The following is a 23677-nucleotide window of genomic DNA, read 5'->3' on the forward strand; positions in this document are numbered from 1 at the left end:
ACTGTTTGTAAATCTTGTTTTTTCCCCATTGTGCCTTATACTGAAAATCTCTAAAGGGCTTCTGTTCTAAATAATGTCTGTTATCTTTGCAAGTTGTGATTAGCTTTTGTCATTTGGCTGCATTTGAAGAAACTTATTTAAATTTAACCACAAAAAGATATGAACAGAAATCAAACATACCTTTTAATCAAATTGACAAAAAATTGAAATCAAAACATATATCTTGAATTACTGCTCCTTCTTTATTGCAACATGGGACACTTGTGGAAGATAATGAAAGAACATATGTAATATGCTGTATCTTATGCAATACTATAAACAAATACAACTGTGAATGTTAATCTTCATTACACAGTACAAGTTCCAGTTGTCTACGTATCTCAAATATACTCAAGGAGAGAGGCAGATGTTGGTAATTGGTATCAGTTACTTAATGACATAAACAAGGCTGTTGTCTTTTTTGTATTGATGGCAATATTTACAACATTCTCTGAAAACATCATAATTCATTTCCTTCATCATACAATATTATCATATATCCTAACAACATCTGGATGCTGTTCTAGCTTCAGATAAACAGAAGACAGTTCATCCAAAATATCATCACTCAGTGTCACTTGGCTCTTTGGAATGTATTCTTGTTCTGCATATCTAATATCATACAGTCTTGTCTGCAGACCCTTTTTGACAGAATAGAACTGTTCAGCTGCACATATAAACTGAAACAAAAGAAGAGAATGGATAGGATTTCAGTCTTTGAGACAAAGTCACAAAACAAATACACAAGCAGACTTGGGGTAAATAAAAATTACAAATAAAATTTATGGAGCTGAGTTCATTATAGAATAAAATTTAGCTGTGCAAAATCTGAGCCCAAGATACAAAAAAATTCAAAGTTTTAGGAGCACTTCAGTGAATAACTGCAAAATATCGAGCAACTTCGAAGACAATTTTAGCCAAATTTAAGATTACTTAAAATTGAAGCTGGTAGTAATCCAAAGGAAGTATTTGGATCAGGTGAATAACATTTTGTGCTCTACACATTACAAAAATTTCAAGGCTGTGCTATTTTCACGATACAGGATGTCAAAATTACCTGCTTCTACGATGAAATCATGCTTCTCACTCAGTTTGAGTTCCTGAAAAAGCACTGCTGCAATCCTTTGCAAAAACATATCATGTCATTAAAAGAGCTAATGTGGTCTAGATAAAGCAAGAGCAGGTGCATTAAATATCTTCAACTATGTGAATGTTTATCGGGTGGCCAAGAAACTTTCTGCTCTTCCGTTCTCCTCAATGGCTTCACATGCTGATGGTGATAAAGAATGCGAACTGCAGAAAGAGTCGAGTTTATCAAATCTTGGATACACCAGTCTCAAATGTCAAAGTCTAGAAATTAGATTCACAGCACTACATAAAACTCAGAACTGCCATGTATAAAGTGAAAATTTGTATGCAAAGCATAATTTCTGTCGAGTGTAAGCCACCACATATATTTGTACAGCAAAATTCTAGTGATCAGCATATACTGCATCAATTATGACATGATCTACCAAATGCTATGAAGCAAAAAATGTAAGTTTCTGCAAATCTTTAAACCTGCAAATTTTTTTACTATAGGTTGGATAAGGAGTGCACATGCTGTAGGTAGATGCAAGAGGAACTCACTGCAGTTCATGAAACACTAAAGATGCTGTTGGCCATAATCAGCTGTCTGCTGTCTCGAGGTGTGGTGCTGGTAGAGAAACAGGTATGTTGCATGTTATGCCTCAGGGTCACTTGTTTTCCCCTCATGCACTGCTGTGAAGCACCTTCCAGTGTACCCAATGCAGGACAATTATGCTCACCACAAGAGTGATTGGCAGTTGGTAATGCATTCACGTCGCTCTATGTGGAGGGTCAATGTGAGGACTGGCCGCCTAGTCTCACCCATTCGCCCTGTATGTGGGCAAGTGGCTGCTGCTTCAGCAGGGGCTGAGCAAGAGTGGATTGGAGGGGAGGGGACGGGGGGGGGGGGGGGGGGAGACTGGGAGACTTGGCAGGTTTGCTAGTTATCAAGAGCTCCAATGAGATGTGCTTGGGAGCTTCTTAGGCAAATAGCGTCCAAGGCTGGAAAGAAGATGTCTGCCAAGAAACCTCATCCAAGTTGTGGAGGAGATCCAAGCCTGCAGCCATTAAAGATGCAAAATGTGCTTATCTGTAAGTTGTGGCTCATGTCAGCATCAGTAACATCCGTTGCTTGACTTCTGAGGTCATCGCCAGTTGAAAAGGTAACTGATGGAAGTGATGAAGACTACTAGTCTTGCTCAAGGAGTGCAAACAGAGTTAACAATTTGCAGTATGGTATCCAGAACTCACTGGGATCCTTTGGTTTGGACACGAGTAGCAACCCTCAACCAGAGGCTCCATCGATTCTATGACAGTCTTGGCTACAGATTGCTAGTCCTGTAATGTAGAGCTTCCCTTGACAGGTAGGGGTGCACTACACAGAAGCAGCTGTTATTCAGGTAACAAAGTAATTGTGAAGTGTGTATGACCATTATTTCAGCTAGATAATAACTTCAGGTCCTCTGATGAATGCACCCAGTTGAATGCAGAGTGTAATTCAGACTGGCTACAAAGTACAGACACTTTGAATGCAAAATTTTAGCACTAACTGCCAAACCATTTGTGATAAAGTTCCTGAATTTACTGCCCCTGAGGAAAGCTGCCGCACTCAAATTATACTTGGAACCAAAAGCTGGATGGAAACCTGAAATAGATGATCCAAAATATTTTACCAAGGTATGTAACATGCATCAAAAAGACAATTTAAATGCCATAGGGAGGCAGCGTTCATTGCAATCAACAAAAATATTATATTTATCGAGACTTAACCTGAATCTGACAGAGATGTTATCTGAACATGAGTAGCCAGCCTAAGTCCACTCAAGCTAATCATTGGACATTTATACCGACCACCTGATTCCACCATAATAGTTGCAAAATCATTCAAAGAAAGTCTATACTCAGTGGCATGGACATACCCTGTTCAAGCAATAGTAGTTTGAGGTGATTTTAATCTGGTGAGTAGTCTGGGACATCTAAAGATTCACTGCAGTTGGTATGGACAGGCAGTCTTGTCAAGAACTTTTGAACAAGTTTTCCAGAAACTGTCTTGAGCAACTAGTTCGACAACCAATGGGCAATGGAAACATTTTAGACCTTGTAGCTAGCTACAAACAGGCCTGACCTTATCGACAAGAGTTAGTACAGAGACAGGGGTTAGTGATCATGATGTCACCATAATGATGACAGTTACTAAAGTTAATAAAGCCATCAAGTGAGCTAGGAGAGTTTTTATCCTGGAAAGAGCAGATAAGCAGTTGGTAGCATCCCACTTAGAAAATGAACAAACATCAATTACACTCAGGAGACGAAAGTCGTAGGATACCTCCTAATATTTTGTCAGACCTCCTTTTGCCCAGCGTAGTGTAGCAGCTCAATGTGGCATAGACTCAACAAGTTGTTGGAAGTCCACTGCAGAAATATTGAGCCATGATGCCTCTACAGCTGTCTTCTAATTGTGAAAGTGTGCTGGTGGAGAATTTTGTGCACAAACTGACATCTCGACAGTCCCATAAATTTTCGATGGGATTCATGTCAGACGATCTGGGTGGCAAAATCAATTAAATTGTCCAGAATGTTCTTCAAACAAATGGCAAACAATTGTGGTCCAGAGACACGGCACATACAAATTCCATTGTTTGTGAACACCATGTCCACGAATGGCTGCAAATGGTTTCGAAGTAGCCGAACATAACCACTTCCAGTTAATAACACGTTAAGTCAGACCAGAGAACTCAGTCCAGGCCATTCCCACACCATTATGGAGTCACCACAACTTTGCACAGTGCATTGTTGACAACTTGTGTCCATGGCTTCGGTCAGTTCTTTTCAGCTGAAATCGGTACTCATCTGACCAGGCCATGGTTATCCAGTCATCTGGGGTACAACCGATAGGGTCACAAACCCAGAAAATGTGCTGTAGGTGATATTGTGCTGTTTGAAAAGGCACTCGCGTCGGTCGTCTGCTGCGATAAGTCAATAATGCCAAATTTCACAGCACTGTCCTAACAGATATGTTCACTGCATGTCTCACATTGATTTCTGTGGTTACTTCACACAATGTTGTTTGTCAGTTATTGCTAACAATTCTACATAAACACATTGCTCCCGGTTGTTAAGTGAAGGCCGTCAGCCAATGCGTTGTCCGTGGTGAGAGGTAATGGCTGAAATTTGGTATTCTTACCATGCTCTTGACACTGTGGATCTCAGAATGTTGAATTCTATGTCTGAAATGGAGAATCCCATGCATCTACCTCTTACTACCATCCTGCATTCAAAATCTGTTAATTCCTGTCGTGCGGCCATAATCACGTGTGAAACCTTTTCACATGAATCATCTGAGAAAAAAATGACATCTCCGGCAATGCACTATTCTTTTATACCTTGGGTACATAACACTACCACCATCTGTATATGTGCATATCACTATTCTCTGAATTTTGTCACCTCAGTGTGGTTCAAATATGATGGATGCAGTGCATCTAAGGAAAGAGGGAAAAGTATGTACTAAGTAAGTGTATTAAGGATGGAAAAGACACACCATGGTTTAGCAACAGAATACAGAAAATGATAAGAAAGCACAGATAGTTGCATCTTGGTTCAAAAACGGATGCTAAAATGTCAATAGGGAGAAGTTAGTAGAAATTTGTACATCAATAAAATGACCAACGTGAATATATCTGAAAAATTTGCATTTTGCAATAAATGCATAGATTTAAGCAAATTCTGCCACAATGGGCAAAAACCAGAATTATCTAAAAAATGCTACTTCACTGTGAAATATATCCAGAGGACCTATTTTATCAGAGGTATCTAGTTTGTTATCTACACTTAAATACCGAAAATGTACTCAGTTTTAGGTTACTGGTACTGCAAATCAGCTACTGAAGCCCAATTTCTAAAGGTAATGAGCAAAAGAACACATACACAAAATAAAAAGTGCATGACAGCAGCAAGGTACCAGTGTGCTTGATGCTCTGGTGCCATAGTGGAACCTAGCTTCTTAGAACAAAGAAATGCACACATTTGTCTGCTAGCTAAAGTTCAAAAGTTCATGTAATGTGGAAACTTTATAACATGGCAGTATAAGGTGGCAGCTGTTTTGAACTGTGGTTGCATCAAATCACAGTAGAGATCAGACCTGGACTATCTTGTTAATGGTAATACCAACCTCAGCAATTAATTGTGCAGTAGCCCTTATTAAATGCTTTATGTGGCATGTGTATCGACTCTGCTCCATTGCCCAATTAGTAGAGAGTGTGCTGTGCTGAATGGGAAACAGAGGGAGTGTGCACTGTGCGAGGAAAAAAAATTTAGGCAGTGCAAGTCGGCAGGCAGTTGGAGTGAGGACATGGACAATAGAGGTGGATCTCATAGACAGTCGGAATCACATGCTGTGTACACATCTATCCAGAGCCATTTTTCCAGGAAGTGTTTGTGCTTCATCCTGTTTGTGCTGTGCCAGTACTAGCAACAGTTTGAAGTTGGGTGTTTGGGCACAAGTGGCCAGAGCCAGCTGTGGGTAATAACCATGAGGAGAGCTGCTTGGTAACTGTTTCATGCTTTAAGTTGAGTAAAACCATTTCATCTCTTTGTGCCCGAACTTGTGTTTACAGGTTGATTTGGTTATCTGTCAATTACCTCATTCGGAGCATGCTTTTCAAACACTGAGACCTTGTTCTACTTCTGTGAACTAAGGAACTTGCTTTATACGGTTATAGAAACTTACAGGTCAAGGTGCTGTGTAAGTTCACTTTCGGACATGAGTCTTGTGGTATACAAGCCTGTGAATCATATTCTTGTTGAATACTTGCTCACACCTATCATTGCTCTGCTGATGGCAGAATGTTCATCTAACACCCACTCATTATTTACACTGCTTGGCATGGCTGATGATGAAGTAAACTGTGAGTTCTGTGTAATTGTTGTAATAAGGTGATGCATCCCGTCTAAGAATTCTTGGCATGTAAAGAAAATGTTCACTGCAATGTTTTATTTGCTAGAAACTATTGGCACAGCACAAAAATTTTGTTATTATTTCTGGTTAAGTTATCTGTTGACATGATTGTCTGACTACTTGTTCACTATTAAGTCCATCACTAACTAATTCATTACTGCTGTTTAAAATTATTTCAATTTTTCTGTGCAATTGTTTAAAAATTTTTGTATCATAAAATGGGTCAGAGTTACCCGTCAGGTTGTTCTAAGTAGTGGTTATGGCCTACGTGCTCTATATCTTGGTTAGACGTTACTCTTTAAAAATTGCCTTTCGAGTTGGTTAATTTACTTGAGCTAGTGCTCCTCCTATGGACTTAAGTTTACTGTTTCTTTTAAAAGGAGTTATTTTCAGTTGTTAATCTAAGTGGGCTATCATCCTTAGCTTGAGCAGCTATTTAAATATTTTTCTACTAAAGGCTAGTGTTATCCGCGAGAGTGCAATAATTAGCTGCCAAGGACTTTATCTGCTATTCTACAGATCTGAACTTACTGGGTTTTAACCTGAGTGCTTTAATAGCAACAGATCTGGCTGCTGTTTCCTTTTAAACATCCCTAATTAATTGCAGCAGACTAGGTTGATGATTTTATTGATTAAGGGTTACTGCTTTAAAAACTGCCTTTCAAATTTGCTAATTCATGTGAGCAAGTAGTCTTAACTGACTTTTATTTGTTAACTTAAGTGGCCTAGTGCTCCTAGCTCAAGTGTCCATTTGTGTTTTCCTGCAACACACTGTTTGTATTTACTGACTATTTGATCTGATTATTTTCAGCAAACTATGTCCACTATTTCTTCGATTAATAGTTTATGTTTAAAAACTGTCTACTGGTTGCTAAATCATGTGGGTTGGTACTGTTAGCTTGCCTGTCTGAGGTAGTGCTCAATGTTATGTACAAGTGCCAAACTGCTTGTTGTTTAATTTAATTTAATTTTGTTGAGCTCAGTATTCCAACACAGTGTTAACGGTGATCCTGAGGGCTATTTAAAACTCGCTGACCTAAGAAGTATACTGCCTACTTTAAGTCATATACCTAGTTCCACCAACTCTGTTCTTGAGTCTATTATTGTTATTTAAAAGGGCTGTTTCTTGGGCATAAACTGTTCATGCGTACTACCACAGCACGTGTTATAAGAATTTTTAGTTTTTTGGTAAAAATAAGTATTATAACAAATTGCTCGGGATAGCAATGTATGCATTCCTATGATGTCTTTTTTTGGGTTGTCATAATAAAGTTTTGGAAATCTAATAGTTCCGCACTTTTCGCTTACAGATCCTTGTATCCAACCAAACCCGCTCAAAAGATAGATGTAGCCTAATCCTGTCTCACTACCCTTTCACTTTGCATTATGCATTGCTCATTGTTTTCCTTTTTATTTCGAAATGAGTGAAGAAACTAATTATAGTTCATCACAGAGTTTGATTATGACCATCAAAACACCAGACGTCATCAGTGGTTCCTATGAGCATGAGTCAAGCCCTGCTTTCACAGAAAGACAGAACATAGATTTAGCCTGACTGCCCTGCAAGGTGGAGGCAGAACTCTCCTCTAACACTCATAATTGTAGTTTGTTTACATTCATGGCTCACTGTCAGTTTACAGTGTCCACACTCTGCACTATAGTGCAGTAGAAAAGAAGGGGGAAAAATCCTGTTAATGTATTTCAGTCATGTCGTAAATCTTCTCCTGATGTGCAAATACAGTTACTTTAGTACCTACTTCTAGCTATGTACCATGTCAGTTCTATCTCTAGCGTTGTCAAGTTGGGATTATGCACATGTGAATTGCCCGCGAAAGTTAAAAATCAATACTCTGTAGCTTTTATAATTATCAAATTGAGTGGTAAAAGTAAAATTATATCAAGAAACAACTTAAATCAGAGGAATGAAAAAGTTCCTGGTTCTCAACAGAAACAAACATTTGTTGAAAGCTTAAACACAGCCATAAGAAGAAAACACACGAAGACCATTTAGGAAAAACACTGATGTAGCTTCTGCAAATGCCAACATTCAGGTCCAAAGACTCCCACATTATCACTTTTTCTTCCTTCCAGTCAGTTTCAGAGCATTAAGGCTTTATCTTCCGGCACATAGGGCTATAATATTTTAAATTTGTATGCTAATTCATTTGTAAACAGAAACGTACTCCCTCAGACGAGCTCCTGTTTGGATAGGGTCCACTACACATGTCTGCACATTGTTAGGCACTCTGTTTTACGTCCATGCCACATCAGGTGCTCCATTCATGGTCTGCGCTATGTCAGGCTCTCCATCCGTGGCCTGCACCTGCCAGGGGTGGCTCTAGTTGTCCTCTCTTGCTGCTGATGCTCTGACTGCCATCCATACCCGGCTTGACCGTCCTCTGATGTTACGCCCATTGTCTAATACTCTGTTTCACATCTGCATTACGCTGAGTGCAGAAAGGGCAACTAGAGCTGCTCCTGGTGGGTGTGGACCATGGATGGAGCACCTGACACAGCACGGACTGAAAAGGGCACACCTAGCACCATCCAAGTACAAATGCTGGACCCTATCAACTCAAGGAGCAGAGAATGACTCAAATAACCAGCAGAAGACCTTATTTTTCAACATGTCAACATACTGCTGGGAAAGCCTGAAGAATTCCTCAAAAAAAGTAGATCAAATTTTGAAAAAAATATGACAAGCATTCAATAATTAATGCAGCAAAAATTTTTCTTGGTCAATTTTGGATTTAAAAAAATGTTAGATTTGCTGTGGGACATCATGGAATATTCCCACTTCAGCCCCTCTAGCTTCCCCTCTGAAGTTCCCATATGTTGTAGCACTATATATAGCCTTCAAAATTGTATTTGTAATGGTGGTGTGTTCCAACCAGAGAGCTATCATTGAATTTCTTCTGGCGGAAAACCAGAGCATTGCAGATATTCACAGGCTCTTGCAGAATGCCCATGGTGACCTGGCAGTGAACAAAAATACGGTGAGAAATTGGGCAAGGCACCTGTCTTCATTGCAACAAGATTGCGCATATCTGTCCGAAGTGCATGCTGTCCAGCCACACATAGCTCTGACTTCTGCAATATTGGAACATGCAGATACACTCATTCGAGGTAATCAATGGTTCACAATCTAACAACTCAGAGTTCAACTGGATAACTCTGTTGGTTGTACTGACACATTTGTCTACCAGTTAGGGTACTCAAAGGTGTGTGGCCACGGGTTTTTCAACTCCTGACAGACGATCATAAAAAGCAATGGAGGACTATCTGTGCAGAATTGCTTGTATGTTACAAGGCTGACTGTGACAACTGTTTGTTGAACTTCATCACAGGTGATGAAACATGGGATCTTCACTTCAAACCAGGCAATCCATGGAGTGGTGCCACACAACCTCTTCTTTCACTTGTTGACCAGTCTGGTGGAGCAACAGAAGACAGCAAAAGGAAAGCTGAAATTCTCAATTTCACATTTTAAAAACTGTTCATGGAGGTGGATCATACTGACATTGTTTGACCCTCGCACAGACTCCCATCCGGAGGACATAGTAATAGACATCCCTGGTGTACAAAAGCAATGGAAAGAGTTGAAAACATATAAGGTGCCAGGTCCAGATGGAACCCCAATTCAGTTTTGCAGAGAGTACTCTTAGGCATTGACCCCTTACTTAGTTTGCATTTATTATGGATCTCTCACCCAGCATGAAGTCCCAAATAAAAGGAAGAAGCACAGGTGATCCCCATATTCAGGAAGGGAAGAATGGCCAACAACATTGCAGATAAATATTCTCAGCACTGGTTTGTTGCATAATTCTTAAGGATATTCTACGTTTTAAAATAATAAATCTTCTTTATCCTAAAAACCTTGCACGAAGGGCAACAGGCAGCTTCCATATTCCTGGATTTCTGGTCAAGTGTTTGATACAGTGCCCACTGCAGACTGTTAATGTAGGTCCGAGCATAGGGAACACTTTTCACAATATGTGAATGGCTCAAAGATTTCTTAAGTAATAGAAACCAGTACACTGGCCTCGAAGACAAGCGTTCATCAGAGATGAGGGTACTGTCTGGAGTGTCCCAATGAAGTGTAACAGGACCGCTCTTGTTCTCTATATACATAAATGATGTGACTAAGGACTGGAAAATGTAGCATCCATTTTTGGAAAAATTCACATTTTTTTAACTGATTAGACACACAAATTTATAAGGTTATCATGCTACATAAGTGGAGGCAAACAAAGCTTTAGTTGTTTGAAACTGACAGTTAAAAAAAGTGCTAATCGTGAACTTTTTGACTGGAATGCCTGCTTCTGCAAAAACTTCAACATCTTTTTCTTCCAAAATTGCCTTTGTTTTCTTCATTTGGTTGTATTTACGCTTCCAAAAAGGATTGTTCTGTTGAAAAGCAGCAGCATTTTCCCTCGGGTGAACTGAATGCGTCTCTGGTTTAAGGTGTTTCTGGACATTATTTGTCTTTTCCTGCCCATTTTGGTTATTACAAATTCTGCAGACTATTAATTTTTACATTTTGTGGGCACGTATAGCCATACAACCTACACTTGGCAACACTACAGGTAGAACTGACATGGCACTTAGCGTAGAAGTAGGACAGAAAGTGCGGTAACTCTATTTTAATGTTACAGGAAGAATTTTGGCGCAGTCGAAAAACATTACTTATTTTGCTTTCCAGTCACTATAGTGCAGAGTGCAGGCACTATAGGCTGTGGTGGCAGATGGTCAGAAGCTAAACACAATAGAATTTTGACCACCAGAGGGGACAGGAGAAGGGCAACAAAACACACCTGGCTCCCTCTCTCAGGGCACCCGCCTAGAGCAGAAATGACACACTGTCAGAGGCACAGAGACTGCCCATCTGTTCTGGTGTTGTAGGGTTGTAATCAAAATCTGAGATGGACCAAAATTAGTCGCTGCACTTATTTCAAAATAAGAAAAGGAGACAATCAGCAACACACAGGCACGTCTAATGCACAACTGCTTGTTGAGCTTAGTAGAGTATTGTCAATGACGTAGTTCAGGCCCGGCCTCTAGTGGTATCCGATCAACCATGGTTCAAAACGTTCACCATCTAATTTGCCACGCTAAGAGTGTCCACATTGTTTAAGCTAAGAAACGTACATGTTTCTTCGCTGTAATATGTTAGGCCCCATGGCTCAGTACTATGTTGCATAAGACTACATGTTTCTTTGCTGTAATATGTTAGGTCCCACGGCTGAGTACTATGTTGCATAAAATGTCGTGTATCTTAACTAAACCATTCAACAGCCCACAACTGGCAATGCACCAGATCACTGAGCGCATTGATACATCATCGTGTATGTACACTTTTTATTTTGCAAACATATTTTTACGCACATTATCGTTCCAAACTGGGCTTCACCAGATTTTGTACAACACCAGTAACTGAAAATTGGTTACATTTTCAATATTAATATGCAGAAAATAAAGCTATTTCAAACCATCTCTAATAAAATAGTTCATCTGGATACAATCTGCTATCAAATTGCGACTAGTAATTTCGCGTTTTAGCACTTTGGGGCAGAATTCACACCTATTTCGCATTTATCACAAAATGCGAATTTTTCCAGACCCTAGATATGACAGACAGGGTGAGCAGTAAACTGCAACAATTTGTTGATGATGTTGTAGTGTACAGAGAAGTGTTGTCATTGTGTGACTGTATAGGAACACAGGCTGATTTATGCGAGATTTATATTAGGTGTGATGAATAACAGCACGTTCTAAATCGGAAAAAAAATTAATGTAAATTAAAACAGATGATATAGGAAAATAACTTTCTAATGTTCAAACACAGTATAGGTGATGTGCTACTTGACACACTCATGACAATATCTAGGCGTAACAATGAAAAAGCAGAATTAAGTGGAACAAACACATTAAGGTCGGTAAGACAAATGGAAGACTATGGTTTATTGGGAGAATATCAGGTAGTGTAGCTCATCTATAGAGGTGATTGTATATAAAACATTACAACAACCTGTTCTTGAGTACTGTTCTATTGTGTAAGGTCCCCACCAGGTTTTATTAAAAGACAATGAAGCACTTCAGATAGTTGCTACTCACCATATAGTGGAGAGGCTGACTCACAGATAAGCACAACAAAAAGACTGTCACAAAATAAGCCTTTGTCAAAACACACACACACACACACACACACACACACACACACACACACGAACACGACTGCAGTCTCTCAGTCTCTGGCAGCTGAAGCTAATCCATCTGGCTTCAAATGCCAGAGACTGCAATTGTGTGTATGGTGAGTTTTGTGTGTGTGTATGTGTGTGTGTGTGTGTGTGTGTGTGTGTGTGTGTCACATCTGTTTTTGACAAAGGCCTTATTGGCTGAAAGCTTATTTTGCGACAGTCTTTTTGTTGTGCCTGCAACTCAGTATCTCCACTATATGATGAGTAGCAACTATTCTTTTCATAGTACTGTTACATTCCATCCTGGATTTTCCATTGTTTGAAGCATTTCAGAGGTGTTCTGCTAGATTTTTAGTGGCAAGCTCAATCACCGTGTGATTATTACAGAGTATTCTTTTCACAAAACACTACTGAAAAATTTAGTGCATAGGCATTTGCAACTGACTGCAGAACAATTCTACTGCCAACAACATAAATTTCTTGTCAGGACTGCAAAGACAAGATAAGAGAAATTAGGACTCATACAGAGGAGCACAGACAGTCATTTGACCTTTGCTCCATTTGCGAGTGGAACATGAAAGGGAATGACTAGTAGTGCAATGCACCAATGTTCCTTGTGGAGTATGGGGGTGTGTATGTTTGTGTTTGTTTGTGTGTCTATCGACCTGCCAGCGCTTTTGTTTGGTAAGTCTCATCATCTTTATATATATATAAACAAAGATGTGACATACCAAGCGAAAGCGCTGGCACGTCGATAGACACACAAACAAACACAAACATACACACAAAATTCTAGCTTTCGCAACCAACAGTTGCTTCGTCAGGAAAGAGGGAAGGAGAGGGAAAGACGAAAGGATGTGGGTTTTAAGGGAGAGGGTAAGGAGTCATTCCAATCCTGGGAGCGAAAAGACTTACCTTAGGGGGAAAAAACGACGGGTATACACTCGCACGCACGCACGCACGCACCCACCCACCCACCCACACACACACACACACACACACACACACACACACACACACACACACACACACATATCCATCCACACATCAAGGGTGGCAAATTTAGCCTAGAATTAAAATGCATTCAATGGACTGTTATGTGTAAAAACATGAAAACATTTTGTAAAAGTTGTACTTCATGTTCAGATTAAATGTGTAACTAATATACAAATAATTTAGGTCTCTTATACAAAACACATGTTACAATGATAGTCTGCACATGTTTCACAGTCGTATTTCCAAGCTCCTTTTTTAAACTCATCCAGAGGAACTCCAAGACAAACATAACCTTTTGTGACACAGAAACATCTGTTGTTTCTAATTAACTAAAAAATTAAGAAAATATGTGGTGATAATTTACATACGTGTAATATACATCAAAGTATGCACAAATTTGATACAAAAAAATTTGATGCCATGTTTATGTTCCATTAACGATTAGAATACTTACAAATAACTGCTCCAATCTGGCAATCTGAGAGCTAGTAACTTCTCTGTAGAACTACTAAAGGGCACTCAACAGATTCTTATAGTTCAAAAGTTGTTGTAAACATAAAATGACTGGAAACCTGTTATGACGAATTTATCCCAAGCTTATGTAGCACAAGAATGGTGATGCCATAGGCTTGAGATTCTAGAAGTGTGTTGAGCATAAAACTTTGTGCATCTGATCCAAATATTTACTTTTGATTGGTACTAGCATCAATTTTAAGTTGTCTTAGGCCAAAACTGTTGTATAGCTCACATGACATTTTGCATCCTCCTGCTGAAATCCTCCCAAAAACCATAAGCTGTTATTATTGTGAGATTAAATTTTGCGCAGCAAAACTACATTCAAACTGAACATGGTTGGGTGAGGACCACTGCTCCACTTAATGTCATGTCCTGGGAGTCATGAGCTTAAACCCAAACATTGAAAAGAAAATGAAAGAAACTGATGAATGTATTTTTGGTTGTACATTAAAAGAAGCAAAAAACTGGAAACATCGAAATATTTTTACAATGTTAGTAATTTCAATTTGTTGACTTCTAGAAGCAACTGTTTTCACTGTTCCCTTAGGTCTCAACAGCACAACTTTTCATTTAACAAAACTTAGTTAAAACTATTGTAATCACTGAAAACAAATATCAAGTCAGTAAATGGAACCCAACTATGCTCAAAATAGAAAATAAAATTACTTAAAAATAAATGCAGTTCACTTACCAAATACAAAAAAAAAAGTTTGGCGCATGGGTACAATAGGGCAACAAAATAAAGTGAGTCGAGGCAAAGTCGCAAATTGTGTAGGCCTTGGCATTTCACACACACACAAAAAAAAAGTAATGATATTTCAAAAAAAAAAAAAGAGAGAGAGAGAGAGAGAGAGAGAGAGAGAGAGAGAGAGAGAGAGACAACAGAACTTCAGATGAAGGTAATATGAGATGAGTATGTGGTGCAGAAAATGATTTGTAGAAAGTGAGAAAGTCAGGATGCCTGATGATGCTCACATCTGACTTTGACAACTTGTACAGTTTTCTATATCATTGTAGATACACATATTTTAAGGGAAAATAAGTGTCGAAGACACTCAGCATAAATGGTTAAACAAGCATGTAGAGAAAATACTAGAAAACACATTCTAACTTTTTAAACTTCCACAAATAAAGTTACACCACTTTTACATTCCCGGAATTAACATTTTCCCATTATGTACAACACTTTTTATCGATCTCCTTAAATGTCCTATGTTCACAATGCTAATTTATATCTGCTTTTGCATTAATATATCTATAATTTTTGCTGTGGTTTTCACTTAGTAAATGGTGTTCATGGAGAAAAAATAAGTAGCATTTCACATAAAACTATTTGGTTTTCAAGTAATGGTAACAAACATTACACTCTGAGCTCTTTACTCTCTAGATCTTAATTGGTATTAGTTATTATAAGTCAGAACAATTTGTGGAATTTGTGGAATTAGTAGTCACTGCCAACCTAGTAATATCTATTAATTGTTCATAACAAGAAAACTCTTTGCATGGTGGCTGACATGAATAACTGTTTCAAAAGGAGATATTATATGAGTTCAAGACTGACATTCACTTGTTTACAATCACTACCAACATTAGCTATAATACTGTGAGCTAGTATGCTAACATTATTGAAGGCATATGATTTCCATGTTAACTTTTGTGATTATGATCATATACTGACAACAATCACTACACAGTGTTTGAAGCTAATAATATATTTTCATTAATAGCTTGCAGACACTGAGCTAGTTTCATATCACGTGGATCTCCTGCATGGTAAATCATAATGATGTGGAACATCAAAAATTAATTTGTAAGAATGGCTACATGCTGACCATTTTTCTCCATATGACAGTTAATAACTTCTACCCACTGCCTTTTACACATTATTACAAAAATAGAAATTCTTCTGGGGAATAGGAGTAGTTAAATAAAAATGATTTTTTAGTTTATTTTCAAAAAATGTGCACCCCTTTTTGTGCTAAAGACAACCTTAATGTGGGGTAATAAATAATATTGTAATAATGTACATCACTGTTCCTTTTCAGCTGCAGTGGATTATTTACATCAACCTTCATGAGGGAGGAAATATACTGTGAAGCAGGAGTCAAAATGCCTAGCTCCTTAAACAAGATGGTTATGGTGAGCACAACATATTATTCTTGTAGCACATTTTTGAGCAATGAGTACTTTCTCTCTTAAAGATAAGTTACCCTAGAACATTATTCCATATGACATTATTGAATGAAAATATACTGATCTGCCTCTCCCCGAGATTTGCAATGATTCTAAAGAGAAAATGTGGCTGAACAAAGTTGTTTTCAGGGTTTCAAAATGTGTTTTTTCCAATTTAAATTCTCATCTAATGGGCACTAATCTTTTTTTGAGGTTTCCACCCTATTTGTTATTTTTGTCTTCTAGTTAAGGTGCGTGAAACTGTAAATTATTAAGCCACTTGTGGTATTGACCAGTCTTGTTCACATGTACCTCTACATCTGCATACATACTCCACAAGGAACATTGGTGCATTGCATTACTAGCCATTCCCTTTCATGTTCCACTCGCAAATGGAGCAATGAGAAAGCTTTTGATATCTATCAGCACCATTTGATTTCAACTGATACAGCTACTCCTATAATCCACCATGCAAAGTCTTAATTATGTGTATTGTTGCTCATAACTATAATGTTTGTGAATGGACTGTTGTGTTGTTAGATTTTATTTTAAGTAGAATTACAGTGTTTTTCTGGCACAGTTTTAAGATGGAGAATATTACAAAGAGGGACAAGAAGATTTTTTTTCAGTGGCAGAGAAAGTAAAAGTTCTCGATAAGTTGAGGTGCATCATGGAATGTGTGTTACAAGTTTAAGTATTCCTGTGTCCACACATTAAATAATACCATCATGAAAACCAAGGATTTGATTTTGGAAAGTTCAAACGACAGTGAACCAAATGCAAAAAAGGAAAAACAATATGCCAGTATTCAAAAATGCAAAACTGGAAAGAATTATAAAGGAATTGGTTTCAGACAACACATGCATCCGACAACCTGGTGAATTGTGTGATGTTACAGTAAAAAGCACTGATTCAATAAGAGCTATAATGTGATCTACAAAGCCATATGTGGGGAAGAAAAATTGCATAAACGTAAAAACTGTTAGTGAGTGGCTGACTGGTAAGTTGAAAGAACTTAACACAGCACTATGAAACAAAGGACATCTTAAACATTCATAAAGCAGGACTCTTCTAAACTGTACTTCCAAACCAAGCACTTTCCTTCAAAAGTGAAAATTGCAATGGTGGGAAACATAACAGAATCCATCTTACAGTAATGGTAGGTACCGAGGCTGATGGTTTTGAAAAACTGAAATCCTTTGTGATTGGAAAATCAAGCAACCACAATGTTTTAAAAATGTGATACCTCTGCCCACAAACTACAGTGCCAATCACAAAGCACGGATGACATCAGAACTTTTTGAAGAAAAGCTGTATAGCCTGAACACAAAATTGGCAGCGCACAACAGAAAAATTCCCCTATTTGTTGACTGCTGCCCTGCACATCAGATAAATGTAAATTTGATAAACATGCTACCAAATTACAGAACATGTTGCAGCCCTTGGATTTGGGCATTATCCATGCTTTTAAACCACATTGTGGTAAGGCATTAACTTTGAAGGAAGCTCGAAAGAATCATGGCTATTTTATAGTCTTGATTTTGCAAGCACAGCATTACATAACAAAGGTGTGGATGGAGGTAACAGTGTCCATCTCCAACTCCTGGAAAGCTAGGTTGTTTTTTCTTTAAAAAAAAAAAAAAAAAAATGAAAGATATGAATCTGATCTACCATATGACGATGATTGTGAAAGTCTTATTGCTTCATCATGGGGAAAAGCTACAATTAGATCATCCAGTGCAAGACATCTTCCATGCTGATGAACGGTTGTGACTGTTGATAGTGGGTCAGTTCTCATATACAAGAAAAAGGTGACAGCATAGGATGTGAAAGTAATAGCATGAAAGTGGGGAGCCTTGTAATACAGATGTAAACACAATAGTGAAGATGATAAACAAATATATTTCTGCTGCAGTAGTGGACAGCAAAGCTTTCCACTTTATTTATGAAATCAAAACACATACAGAAAAAAATTCACCATAAAAAGTTAAAACAGACTACAAATATGGATTTTATGTTCGAAACATGTATGTTTTTGTGGAAAATAACTACAAATGTGTTCATATGCCAGAGATTTGTAAGATTACTGGTCCCCAATTACAGGTCAGTACAATTTAAAATGTTTAATCAAGTATGTGCTTAAAAAGTAATTTCCCACCTTCTACATTTTCCTCCATTTTACACCTCTTTTTAAAGCCCCTTGAAAAGTGTAAAAGAGGTGTTTCACTTCAGATAACAAACCACCAGCAAAGGTAAAAAAAAAAGTGTATAAGCATCTCAATATTTACCACGTAAATCTTGCACTGTACTCTTGACTTAAAAAGAGAGGAGTTAATCTTCGCTATATCTATAAAATTTACACAATACACAGATGGAAGTGGTGAATCAGATAATACCCTGCATAAACAATCTGCAAGAGTTGAGACGATGTTACTAATAATTATTTTAGGTCTGCTCTAAAACACCAATTTCTTAGTTCACAAGGAAAGTGAATTACACAGTTATTGTAAATTGAGTTTAAGATAGTAAAAAAAAAAACAAAAAAAAACAGTTTTCATGTGCATTATACCTTTTCAACCACCTTAAATTAAATCTATACTTTAATTCATTCATACACTTCAAACATTGAGTTTACTAATACAGAAATCCTTCTGAGCTACTACATACAAGGTCACTAATTTAACATGTCAATGCATCATAATTTACCTGCAAGACATCCCCATCTAACTGATGCACCTCTTCAGCTCCCACCTCAATTGCATGTTCCTCAGCAACATCAAAGCCAACTCCTGCTGGTGGTGTTACTTCAAACACTCCCTTGTGTTCAAACATTCGACCACCACCATCACTCACAGTAGCTCTGAAAATTTCTTGTTGATTAATATATTATAGACCTGCAACTACAGTTGCTCTAAACTACTAACAAAAGTTCAAATATTAATGTCAACTGGTAAAGTTCTCTTGAGCTTCCAGCCATGTCAAGTGGTTTTCGGCCAACTGCTCCTCAGCCACTGTGAAGTACTTTACTACTTTTTAACCATATGACATACATAGAAGTTCAAGACAATTTTATCAGTAAATGTCCTGGTGAAATCTAGCATTCACACCTAAATATTAGCATATAAAATATTACCACATTTTCTGGTTGTTGTCTTGTCCTTTACATAAGGGATGACCGCAAATAACAACTTCATCACAAGACCACCATTAAATATTTAGCACTGTGAAAATGCAGTCTTAACATATACATAAAATTAATCAAAAACTCATTTTTAATCAAATATGATATAGCCATGCTACTTTGTAACATTTAAGCACAGTACTTGCTATGTTTGAACTGAAAACAGTTGTTCTATACCGATAACAAATATCATGACAAAGATGAAAAGTAATCTTCAGACTTGATATTTCACAAGAACATGCTCCTAATAAGACATTTCCTTCATGTCGGGAAGGAACAGGCTTCTTCAATCTGTCTTTACTAGGAGTTGGGCATATTGTGATGAAACTCAAAACTGCATGAAGAAATTAAAAATCTACCAGAAAGTCCAACATTTTATTGGTCTAGAATTAAGAACTCTCAGTCCCACAAAAAGTGGCATTATAAGCAAAAAAGAAGACTGTAGCCCAACATTTTGTTATTAGGGGTCCATAGAAATCACACAAAATTAATCAGCAAGCTGAAGAATTAAACCAGATGCCAACAAAAATAAAAATTAGGTAATATTTGTTTTGAGATTTTGTACATTAATATTTACTTGTATAAAACACACAGAGGTTTAAATTGCATTGAATCTGGCCAGTATATCTGAAGTACCATTAATGGTTTCAGACAATGAGAGAGGTCTGGCTACTTCTATACCTGCACTTTGTTACAAAAAGATTTGCTAAACAGACAATAATATGGGCCTCAGAAACAAGACTGCTTCTACAGCTTTTTCCTTAGGGTCAATAAATTGCAGAACTTCAGGATGTACAGACAGATTAGCCAAGTTGAAAGAGGGATTAAAAAAGATAAAATGGATGTAGTACAATTATCATCAGAACTGCAGTGAAAAAATGAAGGCCGAATATAATTCAAATCTGGCCATGTGTTTTATTACAGAGAAGGTAACACAAAACAGAGGAATTGATATGTAGGCATTATTGTAAGAAGTGAATTAAAACCAACAGTATAGATCCCTATGGAATTTTGAAGAGAATAGCTAGACCTTTTTGAAAAATAAACAAAAGATATTCCATAGAAATCATATAGTTCTATGCAGCAATATGCTCACATTCTATTATAATGTAGAAGACTTCTAGGCTGAGCTTCAGAAGTTCATAAGTGACAGGAAATACATGATAAAATGGTGATCAGGGATTTAAGGTGAAAGTTGGACAAATACTAAACTTTATGTCTACAGTGTGGAATGTTGAATATAATGCTAGAAATGATAAGTCATTACACGTTAGTACAATTTTCCGAGGACAAAATATCTGCCCTTAATACATTTCTCTAGAAAACAATACACAAAAAATGAACCTCACAAATGGGGCTAAGATGTACAAGATGTGACAATCCTTAATAAGTCAAAATTGCAAGTGATCACAGGCTCTTCAAATGAAGAGTAAAAACTTGATGCAACATTGAAAAGAAATGGACTCATTAGGCAGGAAGTCGAAAACATAGCATATGATTATTTAAGAATCATTAATTAAGCCATGTTAAATTAAGCAACAAATTCAGTATCTTAAAAATTAAAGTTATAAAATTATAGATAAATGGAAAACAGTTTACATTTCATTAAATTGGTTGTAAATTCACAGAGCCCACAAAAATGATTTCTGCAATGTGGAAAGAAGTCAAAGGTGTACATATTGCTTGGTAAAGGAACTTATACAAACAGCTAATTAAGTTACAGGCACAATGAAAGCAAAATAAAATCAAATGGAACAACATGACAGATATTAAAGAGAAGGGAATGATTATAGGTACAAAACAAAATAATCAGATTAATGTTTTCAAGACGTGATGGGAGAGAATAAAAATTTGATACATTAAAAAACTACAAAAAATAGAAGTATAAAGAAGACAAATCAGACTTATACTTTATCACATTTCAAAAGATACGATGGCAAGAAGAAAATTATACAGTCTTTCCCTAATCTTTTAAAATGCTTGTATAGCTCAGGTAATGAGTCAGAAACATAGATATGTAGTAGAGAGATTATGATGATGTAATAAAAATGATTGCAGGTGAAGGAACAGCTATACAAAAGGAAATTACAAAGTGACTGGAATAATGCCGTAATTATTCTCCTCCACAAGAAAGAGGACACGACATAAAAGAACTATAGTGAAAGCAACAACGACATGGAACAAACATTAGATTTTAACTGTTGCCTGTTAAATAGAGACCACAGTCCTGCAATATTTTAGAAATGGCACCATTTTCTTCTACCTGATCTGCCATTCTCAAGTGACAGCTGTAACAACATAAAGTAATTAAAGACCAGTTCAATGTTAGCTAAGCTGTCTAACAACTAAAGTGTTAACAATGTAGGTACACACACCATACATAATATTTTATGCTACTGTTTGTTTTAAAGAAGGTTTTTAAATATTGCTGTATAATTTTTTTTAGTAACAAATCATATGAATTTGATGCTGATAGTTGTTAGCACCATATTAAGGTAGTGAGAGAAAATGTCATCAACAACATGCAAAATCATGCCGCAAACAAGAATATATTATACAAAAGATTGTATTAGCACATGCCATTAGTGCTACTTCTTACAGAATGTATGTGTTATAACAAATAAAGATAACTTTTCCTCCTCCCTCACAGATACAACAATTTTAAGAGAATTTTAAGTTTGTATTTACATGTAAACTACATTTAATGGCTGTCCACCATGAAAGTATTGCCGTTTCTAAAATTATATCTTAATTAATCAAGGAAGTACCCTGGCTTTATAAGAGGGCATGGCACAAAAGATCACGTGCACATTCTGAACAAAATTACAGAACAGAGTAATGTATTTAAATACCACTGGGATTCATTGAAGTCTTGAAAAAGATTTTGAGACAGACGCAAATGAGAAAAACAAGGAATTAATTTTATCAATGTTACAACACTGAAAAATACATGTGTCATCACTAAAGCTTCCATTTGACTTCATCAGGATATGAAAAGAATCAAAAATGAAAAGAAAACAAATAGGAAAATTTCATATCGCCAGAACTGGTCTCAGCAATAGCAGGGTACATTTTCAAATCCTTAAACTGTGAAAATGAAGTAACCTGTGTTACTGGAACACACCTGAACCACCTTCCCTTGCTGATGACATTAGGGGCTCTTGCACGGACACTCCTAGCCACATAGTTTAGAACAATCACACTCCCCTGCACGCAAGAATGTAGTTTCATGAAGCAGTGCCAGTCAGATGTGCCCCACACTTGAATGCCAGCACATTTAGGCATACAGAGTGTGCAACAGGAATTTGGCAACATGTGGAATGAAGGTTTGGTGATTATGCATGCGCAACAGCGATGTCATCAGCGACTTGGGAGTATAGCACTCTCCACTACATTCTTTTCAGTTGCCTACAGTAAGCAACACAATTATTGTGCACTCTCTAACGACTCTTGTCAGTAACCTACAGTAGGTGAAGTGATCATAGTACTTCCCATTTCTGGAGCAAGGATTTTGTTACGAAGTTAATAAAAACACAAGGAGACCAACAGAGTTCGAGGAAAGTGAAATCCAAGAACTACATAAATAAGACTTAAAAGACTACAGCATATGAGAAGTTGACTGTGATTTGTAAAGCAGTTTTACTGTGACTTTGTTGCAACAAAAAGTACTAAGCTTAATGGGCTCGTTTAGAAAGAAAGTGGAGAAATTTTGTGGCAGTAAGCATAGTGGCAGGCCTCTTGATGAAATTTATATTCAAACTTTGTGGTACTTTGATTAGCTACTGTTTACCATGGGTCAGGAGTTGCTAAGTGCAAGTTTTTCTAATATAGATTTTTCTGTGGGTGATGACTACCAGGATGATGAAGATGACATTGACAAAGAAGGCAACAATTGAGTCAAAGTGAATACAACAGACTTTATCCAAAATATAGTGAATGTTTCACTGTCCATTCTTAAACAGTTTTGATAGTCATCTGGGTAATTACCCAGTGGTGTCTCATGAACAAATCTGGTTGACATGTGGTTCTCTTTCTCATCAAATTGAAGAGCGGAAGTGGAAGGGGGAGAGGGCTGGTCAGTGTGTGGGGGGGGGGGGGGGGGGGGGAGCACCGCACAAAAGGCAATGCTGAGGAGCCACACAGTTCTGGCGGGACGACCATCTGCCATGGTAAAAATTTCACACAGAAGTTTAATCACGCTTCGTCCAATGATCACCTCCTATAATGAGTAGAACAAACTGTAAAAATCTGACTCAACGATCGACGTTTTAGACAATGAGTCTGTTTGTACTTCTTTTCGGTTTTTAAGAACCCCTACAACATGTTAAGGCCCCTTATGACAGTTTGTATGGGGGGTATGAAGTATTTTTAATGTTCTGAAATACAAATGGTGACTTTTAAGTAGCCATAAGAAAGTTTCATTACCGACCATGTTAAAAATCTGCTTAATACCGAGTTTCAAATCATTTTCTTGAACAAAACACAACTGATTACATTATATTTTTTTTCCTTTGCATTAGAGCTAAGGTCTGGAGGGTGGGGGCGGGGGCG

General features: G+C 37.4%; 1 protein-coding gene across 1 annotated transcript in view; it reads right to left on the reverse strand.

Annotated features, from left to right (window-relative positions):
- Positions 1-223: 223 nt before the first annotated feature.
- The window catches only part of LOC126162425 (translational activator of cytochrome c oxidase 1), a 62676-nt gene continuing 39222 nt past the window's right edge, over positions 224-23677 (reverse strand). Inside the window, exons 4-5 of the mRNA XM_049918924.1 lie at positions 18652-18805; positions 224-719 (exon numbers count right to left, since the gene is read on the reverse strand). Of these exons, the coding sequence (XP_049774881.1) occupies positions 519-719; positions 18652-18805 (355 nt within the window). The 3' untranslated portion in view covers positions 224-518. The remainder of the gene's footprint in view (positions 720-18651; positions 18806-23677) is intronic.

The sequence above is a fragment of the Schistocerca cancellata genome, chromosome 2 (genome assembly GCF_023864275.1).
Source record: "Schistocerca cancellata isolate TAMUIC-IGC-003103 chromosome 2, iqSchCanc2.1, whole genome shotgun sequence".
Classification (NCBI taxonomy): Eukaryota; Metazoa; Arthropoda; class Insecta; order Orthoptera; family Acrididae; genus Schistocerca; species Schistocerca cancellata.